Source organism: Dermochelys coriacea, chromosome 26 (genome assembly GCF_009764565.3).
Source record: "Dermochelys coriacea isolate rDerCor1 chromosome 26, rDerCor1.pri.v4, whole genome shotgun sequence".
In the NCBI taxonomy this organism is placed as follows: Eukaryota; Metazoa; Chordata; order Testudines; family Dermochelyidae; genus Dermochelys; species Dermochelys coriacea.
Genome location: NC_050093.1, coordinates 534957 through 542922, shown reverse-complemented (window position 1 = coordinate 542922; position 7966 = coordinate 534957). Strand labels below are relative to the sequence as shown.

Genomic DNA, 7966 nt, shown 5'->3' with positions numbered 1-7966 from the left:
AGGTGTTAAACTACTTAATCACTTTAAAATTGTTTTAATTTTCTGTTTTTTATTGATCTCCCCAGCACCAATTAATCAGCTCACTGGACCAGGCAGTTAGTACATTAAAAATTGTCAGCCACACCGAGCAGCTTAGAAAATGTCAAAAAAATATCCCGCCAGCTTCCTCGCAGAGCAGAGCCCAGGCTCCCAGCCAAGCGGCTACCTCTGGGGCTCAGGGCTGCCGAGACCCCCAAGAACCCACTGACCAGAGGAGTTTGCAGGGGGAGCCCCATATTCTTGGGGTCTGGCTTCTCCAACCACCAGCTTACCTGAGTCTCTGGACAGGACCAGGCCTTGATGGTCTTGGCACCCTGGTGTGAGGCCTCCAGCCTGCCCACCTCGCCCCTGGCTCTCTTCGGGGCTGCTTCTTTCGCTGGCATTCCTTCATCCCCACCTGCCCCCCAGGAGGAGTCGGGGGATGGCACACCCTGGGCAGTGTTGCTGCCCCTGGCATCTCTTCGTTAGGTGGGTGAGGGCAGGGGCTGCTGGCCCCAGACACCCAGGGGACCCCACTGAGGGGGTGGGGACTGTGCTCAGAGTGGGGCCAGCCGAGGGGCCTGCGCTTTGCAATGCCAGGGCTGCCAACAGGCCTGCAGATCAGGGAGGGTCCCACACTGCCAGGCGCTGGCTCTGAGCTCAGCCCCTCCCTTGAGAGGCTGAGGGAGCCGGGGCAGTCGAAGGAGGAGCGGTGCCGGGGAGAGGCTGGCAGCAGGTGAGCTACGTGCATGCGGGCGTCACAGGGCCCGAGGGCGAACGGGAGGGGCTGCCAGGGCCGGGGCCAGCGGGGAGCCAGGTACTGCGGACGGGGGCACAGGCTGCCGGGGGGGGGGAGGGCAGGCCGCCTGTGGCTCAGGACAGGTACGTGGATGGGGCTGTGTGGCCTGTTAGGCTCTGCACAGGGCTAGCCAGCACGGCGCCCATGTGCCCGGAGCCCGGCGGTGCCGGAGTCCTCCCTGGGCAGCCAGCGCGGCGCCCTGGGGCCTGGGGCTTGGCACTCGTGCGGCCAGGCCAGGCTCCAGGCTCATGGGGCCCTGCTAGTCTCCATGCTGCAGGCCCCAGCCTGTCACCTAATGAGCCCCCTCCCACAATGGCGTACCCCGGGGCTGCCCCACGGGATCCCGCCCTGCTCCCCCATAGCGCCAGGGCAGAGATTTTGCTATAGGTCATCATTCACCTGGCAGGGCTCTTGTGCTGCCAGGAGCCAGGCTGTGCTGGGGAGGGAGGCTCACTGTAGGCCCTGGGGCTATATTGGGGGTTACTATAGAGTCAGGCTGAGTGGTCAGGGGCTGGGTTGGTGGGCATGCCTTGGCGTTGGGGGAGCCGGGCTGCAGACCAGGCTGTGGCATTGGGGATGGGCAGTGGCGCTGGGGGCTGTGCCCTGGCACCAATGGACGGGCTGTGTGGTGGGGGGGGCAGCTATGCCGTGGCATTGGAGGCGTGGGGGGACAATTACACTGGGGGGGCATGCCATGGCATGGGGGGGCATGCTGTGGCATTGGGGTGGGTGGGCTGTGTGTGGAGAGGGCATGCCATGGCATTGGGAGGGGCTGGGGGGGGCTATGCTGTGGCATTGGGAGGGCCATGCCATGGCATTGAGGGGACTGGGCTGGGGGGGCCATGCTGTGGCATTGGGGGGTGGGTGGGCTGTGTGCGGGGGGGTCATGCCATGGCATTGGGAGGGGCTGGACTGTGTTGCCAGCAGGCAGGCTGTGCTGTGACCCTGGGGCTGCATTGCATTGGTGGTGGTTTCACGGCAGTGAGGACTGGCGGACAGTGCAGCGCTGGGCTTTGTTGCCAGGCAGGGGCTGCTGGAGGTCTGTTGGGGGTCCAGACCGCAATGGGTCATGGCAGCTGAGCTGGGCTACCTGGTTAAAGGTGCCTCCCCCCGCCATACTAATCGCTCTATGATAGGCCCACACCACCTTATCTCCTATCGATTTCCTCCCAGGACACTGCAGCTTGTTTGCCCACAGCTGGCCGCCATGTAATTGGGTCTCACCTTTGGGAAGTAGGAGAGCTTATCGGGGGCTGGGTTATTTGCTAGCACACAGTGTCGTGAGCGTGCGTGAGTTCGCACACATGGCTCACAATTGGGGGTGCCCAGGCCTGTCGCACGTGGCCTGGCTAGGGCACCCTGTCCCTGAGCCTTGGCATGGCCAATACAGTAAGGCCCAAACCTTGTACCAAGGTTACCCACCAACTGCAGTTTGTCTTTTTTGCAATCCACCCACAGGACAAATTTTTTGTGGGGTGGCACCTAAAATCAGACCAGCGTCCTTCTCCAACATTGCCTCGCCTTCCTGGGAGGGACCAGTGCCCATCGGCCAGAGCATCTTCTGCCCTGGCATGGCCACCTTAATCCCTCTCGGGCCGTGGAACGGGAGCCTGTCCCACCACAGGCTGCAGCAGCAGCTCCTGTCCTGTGGGGCTGTAGCCAGCTCGCCAGCGATACTATTGTGAATGATGGAGGCCAAATTGGAGAAGCTTTGCACCAGTTTACGATGTCTGGAACTGAGGGGAAAGCCCAGACGCATGGGAAAAGAGCTGCAGGGGGGGTTGGCTTGCACTACAAAAGCCTCCCTCTCCCCCATCACCCCAAACTACCCGCTACCCCAGGGCTACCTCACCCAGAGTTTGGCCAGCCCGTGGTTGGTGCAGTAGGAGCAGGCGAACCATCTTTACATGGGAACATGGCATATGTGCACAAGTGCACACTCATCCCCTAGTGCAGGGGCTGTGCCCGTACTTCAACTGAACACATGGTATGTAGTCCCCCCGCCCCGGCGCGTCTCGGAGCAAGCCTGGCTCCGTCTCTGAGCGCAGGCCAGCTCAGTCCCTTGGGGGCAGCCCATATGCGCCCTACCGGCAGCACTGTGCCCAGGAGGGGCTGGGCAAGCCGGCCTGGGGGCCTAGCATGGGCGAGGGTGCACACATGCTGCTCTGGGCACACGCACTTGTGACCCACGCATAGGGTGGGCGGAGGGCGTGTGCAGGTTGGAGTGGCAGTAAATACTCCTTTGCTATTGACACAGCATCAATCGTGTGGCTGCGACAGCTGAATGGGCTTTCACTCACCGCCCCAAGATAAATGGTATTTATTTGCTGCTAATATGTTCCAACAAGAGGCCTAATGAGCGACTTTTGAACTGGTGCCTCCTGCAGTAGCTCAGGGTACGCTGAGCACCCAAGAGTTGCATGCTGCAAAGAAACCCAGAGCTCCCCTCCCCCTCCAGGGCGCTGACCCTCCTCCCCACAGCACCCCGGCTGGGAGAGGCTGGCACTGGGGTAACTTGGTGCTCCTGCTGCATTCAGCACTCTGCTGAATGAGGCTGGTGTACAACAGTGTCTCTGCGGCTGGTTCTCCATGGCTCAGGGCAGCAGCACTCACAGCATTAGTGCTTGTGCGTGAAGGGTGCCACAGCAACAGCTGCTGGCCCGGCCTCGGACTCTAATGCTTGGCCAGAGGGCTCCAAATGCCACCTGCTGTGGTACCTGCCCTGCATGAAGCTGCATGGCTCAGGTTCGCCCAGGCCAGGGAGCCGCGCGGGTCGGGTTCGCCCGGGCAATTGACCAGCACTGACTCAGGCAGGAGCAGGGTAACAGCACGCAGGCCCTGCTGAGTCCATGGGGCAGAAAGCAGGGCTGGGCTAATGAGGAAAGATGGGGCAACGCCCCAGGTCAAACTTCAAATTAATTAATAAATAATGTACCCACAGGAATCTAGTGCTGGTGGCTCCAGGACTGCGACCTTTCCCACAGCAGTGCTGTCAAGACTGCGTGCCAGTGTCATCATGGCAGTGCCAGTGTCCTGTCAGCTGCTCCCCAGCTCAGCTACTGTCTTTCTGCCCCAGTGAGTGTCCCAGCGCCTCCCCCTAGTTGCGTGCTGAGCCAAGACCCAGGCCAGCCAACTCTCGGTGCAGGTCCCGCAGGGACCCTTTGCTCAGTGTGGGGTTCAATGGGTTACAGCTTAACCCTCCCACCAGGAAGGTCAGCCATCGACACTCCGCTACCGCCCCAGCCAGCTGCACCCACGGACACGCCGCAGTCAAATAACTGCCCAGATGGAGAGCGGGCTGGGACCTTTATTTCATCACTGCTCACGGCACAGCAGGGTCTGTAACATGCTGGAGCCCGGCTCCCTCCTGCCCAGAGTGGGGGCAGCCCCCTCCCAGCATGGGGCAGGAACAGAGGCAGAGTCCCCCTTTCCCATTTGCAGCCTGGCTCTATGGCCCAAGGCTGCGCCAGCAGCTCCTGTTGGGTCAGGTCTGCTCCTGTCCCCTCACGACTCAGCCGGGAGGAGGCAGGCTCCAGCATCCCTGCTCCAGGACCCTGTACCTCACAGCTCGACCCCTCCCGCTCAGAGCAGCCCCTGCCAGCTCGGGCGCTGCTCTGCGTGTCTCTGGCTCTGAGCAGGCTGGTGCACAGGCATCTTGGGCACGGGGCCAGTGCCAGGCACTGCAGGGGGCCGGGGGCTCAGCCACTGTGGGTGCCCAGGCTGAGCACCGAGAACGCAGCCCGGTGCTTCCTCAGCAGCAGGCGGATCTTCTCGTCGTCCGAGTCAGGGTCCAGGGGCTTGTTGTACTCGTCGTCCTCGGTCTCAGAGGTGGCCCGCTCGCCCGCCACCCGCTGCGAGGAGGACGAGGGCTCCAGCGCGCTCTTCTTCCGCCACTTGGTCCGTCGGTTCTGGAACCACACCTGGCCCAGGATGGGGAGCGCGTTAGGGCTGCACAGAGCTGATGGGCCCCCCTCCCAGCTCCCTGTTCATTGCCACTGCTGCTGAGGGGTGACCAGCCCTCAGTGCCCTGGCCAAGCCCCTCAGTGCCCAGTGAACCGGCACCCCCCACAGGGCAGTTTGCCGAAGGATCCAGCCTGGCCCTGAGGGAGCTCGGGTCAGTCTCCACTGGCCCCTTTAACAAAACAGTCCTGAGCGGCCCGGCCCGAGTCCCAGCGCTGACCCTCACTCACCTTCACCTGCGACTCGGTCATGCCGAGGGAATAGGCCAGACGCGCCCGCTCGGGCCCTGCCAGGTACTTGGTCTGTTCAAAGGTTTTCTCCAGCGCAAAGATCTGGTGGCCAGTGAAGGTGGGGCGCGTGTGCTTCTTCTTGTGGATGCTGTCGGCCAGGTGAGCCGGGGCTGGCGGAGGGAGGGGACTGGTCAGTGCGGGGGGTCTGGCACAGCTTGAGCTGACCAGCCAGGCACCTTCTGCCCCAGAGGGCGCAGCTGGGCAGGATACGCAGAGCCCTAGCGGAGCCCAGTGGGAGCTGTGCCTGAACCCCTCCCCCCCGAGTGGGTTGTTCCCCATGGTCCCCCCTTTCGTGACAGTTTCCCCCCCCCCCCCCCCGTGAGCAGGACATGCCTCATGCCCCCCTCGGGTAACAGTAACCCCCAGAGGGGAATGTGCCCTGCAGCCTTCCCCAGGGAGCTGGTAACCCCCCCCCACAAGGTGACAGTAACACCCCCCCCCCAGAGCAGGCCCTCTCCTGCAGAGTGACACCCCCCCAGAGCAGGACACCCCCTCCCCCCAGAGCAGGACATGCCTCCCCAAGGGTGATGGTAACACTGCTTTTGAGTGGGATGTTCCCCATGCCCTGACCAGAGTGATAACTCCTCACCCATAAAGCTGGACATTCCCCACAGCCTCCCCAGGTAACAGTAACTCCCCCCCACCCAGTGGGCTGCTCCCTGTGCCCCCCAGGTGACAGTAATTCCGCCCCCCCAGTGGGCCGCTCTCTGTGCCCCCCCCAGCCCCCAGGGTGACAGTAACACCCTGTATTGAGTCCGCTATTCTGTCCCCTGAGTGGGGTCTGGCAGCTGCTGGGCCTGTTTCGGGTGCTGTCATCACAGCCACAAGGGATGGGCCCCCCATGCCTCCATCAGGGAAATGGAGGCCCAGCCCCACTCCCACGAGTGACATCAAATGCCCTTGAGAGGCCCAGTGGCCCTTGTGCCACATGACACCCGGTGCCCGGCAGCGAGTGGGACGTGCACGCTGCCTCGCCCAGCCAGCCAGGTGCATGAGGCCAGCAGGCCATTCGCCTGTAGGTGCCCATCCTGGCTGCTCCCAAGTCAAGGCCAGCTGCTATGGCCAGCTTAAAGCAGCCAGTCGTGGCCCAAGGGCTCGCGCTAGCATGAGCAGTGGGGAAGTGCCCCAGGGCAGCCCGTCCCTCAGGGCCTGGGCTCCCCCCATGCTGGCCGCCATGGGGTTCTGGGACAGGGGCTTGTGGCTATAGGGACAGGCTTTCCGGGGTACCCACATGTCAGGTGTGTTTTGGGTGCTGAGCCCCTAAGGGCCCCCACAGGGTTGGGTATCAATCAACCCACTCCTCCCAGCACTCATCCAACGCATCCCTTGGAGGGGTAGGCAGGGCAGGCTGACAGGTCCCTGCAGGCTCTGCCCCAATCCTGCTGTCCCACCCTCTCCCTTGAGCCAGGTGGTCCCTGAGCCAGCTCCTCTCCCTGAATGTAGGGCTGAATGTAGGGCGTCCTGGAGCTCACGCTGGTGGCAAAGAGAGCAGAGTTCCCACCCATGCAGGTGGGTGCCAGAGCAAGGCGCCCAGCTGGGGCAGGGGGATTCTGCCCCCAGCTCGGGATTCTGGGGCTCAGTCCCTCTCCCTGTGGGGGCTCAGCTCTGTCCCTGCTGGGGGAAGGATGCTGATTTCTGCCCTGCCCTAGAACAATTCTAACCTCTCCCCTCCTCCCACCAGCGGGTGCGCAAAGTGACTTGGGTCCAAGCAGCAGTGGCCCAAGAAAGCAGTTGTGCCGTCACCTGCCATCCTTCCCAGGCATCCTCCCTGGTGCTCAGTACAGACATTCACCAGCCTCTGAGCGCAGCTCCGGGGCCCTCACAGCCCTGCCTCTGAGTGGGTCATGGCCGGGCAGAGTGCAGGGGGCAGGGCTGGGCCCTTGTGAGCTGTGTCTGACCTCCCCAGCAGAATGGTCCCGTGGGGGATGGCCCTGCCCCAAGTGCCTGGCACCTGCCCCAGGCTGGGAGCAGCGGTGGCTTTGCTGCCCAGACAGGGAGCAGAGCACAGGCTATGGGGCACAGGCGGGCTAAGGCAGTTGGTAGGGGCATGGGGAGCATGGGCTAGTAGTGTCTGCTGAGCCAAACTTCTGTGTCTGGCCTCGTGCTGCCGAGCCCCCTGTGTCCCCCCCAGCTGCGGTGCCAAGGCAAGTACTTACTGCTGCCGCACAGTCGGCCTCCTCGCCAGTCCTGGCCGGTGTCTGCCCAGCAGTCCCTGCCCCGGGATGGATAGTCGCTCCCTGCCTTGGAGAAGGGCCTCACCTGGGGTCCGTAGTAGACGGGCTGGGAGCTCAGGCTGTTAAAGCCACCCGTGTGGGGGTAGGCTGAGAGCAGGCTGCTGTTTGGACGGCTCAGGATATCGGTGATGCCATGCGGCGTGCCGGCTGCCAGTTGGGCGCTGAGTCCTGGTGGGCTGAGTTTGTAGAAGGAGTTCTGCACCGAGTACTGGCACATGGGGGCCTTTGCCTCCGGGAAGGGGGCCAGCGAGGGGCTGTTGAGCAGGAATGTCCCCTGCAGGTTGGAGTCCATGGCGCTGCTTCGCCCCGGCAGAGGCCAGCGAATGCACCAAGCCAGCCCCTAGCGCCCCGGCTGCGTGCCGCGTGCCAGCAAAGCCATCCCAGGCAGCCCGGCCTCTGTGGGGGGCCGTGCCCGCTGGCCCCAGTCCTGCTGCTTCCCTACAGCCCTGCCTGGGCGTCAGCTGCTGGCACTGCCCAGCCAGCAGGCACCACGGCAGCCACGTGACTCCAGCGGGCAGACTGGTCCGGGAGCACCCTGCCAGGTGCTGGCCAGGGCTCAGGTCCAAGCCCATGCGATGCCGGGGCCGGCTGGCCTGGCTGACCCCAGGTGCCCCCAGAGACGCTGCATCCAGGTCCCTGCCACAGAAGTTTAACTTCAGGAGAAG

General features: G+C 63.6%; 1 protein-coding gene across 1 annotated transcript; it reads right to left on the bottom strand.

The window, feature by feature from the left end:
• Nucleotides 1–4107: 4107 nt before the first annotated feature.
• On the bottom strand, nt 4108–7966 carry NKX6-3 (NK6 homeobox 3). The gene is made up of 3 exons (XM_038384828.2): nt 7224–7966; nt 5008–5177; nt 4108–4737 (listed from the first exon to the last, which is right to left on the bottom strand). Exons 1-3 carry the CDS (start codon nt 7591–7593, stop codon nt 4516–4518), a joined length of 762 nt encoding a protein of 253 aa, XP_038240756.1. The 5' UTR covers nt 7594–7966; the 3' UTR covers nt 4108–4515.

What these genes read in the sequence shown, in the direction of transcription:
- NKX6-3 (XM_038384828.2), bottom strand. Translation starts at nt 7,593, where the DNA reads ATGGACTCCAACCTGCAGGGGACATTCCTGCTCAACAGCCCCTCGCTG. An exon ending in AGGCCGACTGTGCGGCAGCA is followed by an intron (nt 5,178 to 7,223) that starts GTAAGTACTTGC and finishes TCCCTCCGCCAG; the next exon opens with CCCCGGCTCACCTGGCCGAC. An exon ending in TGACCGAGTCGCAGGTGAAG is followed by an intron (nt 4,738 to 5,007) that starts GTGAGTGAGGGT and finishes ATCCTGGGCCAG; the next exon opens with GTGTGGTTCCAGAACCGACG.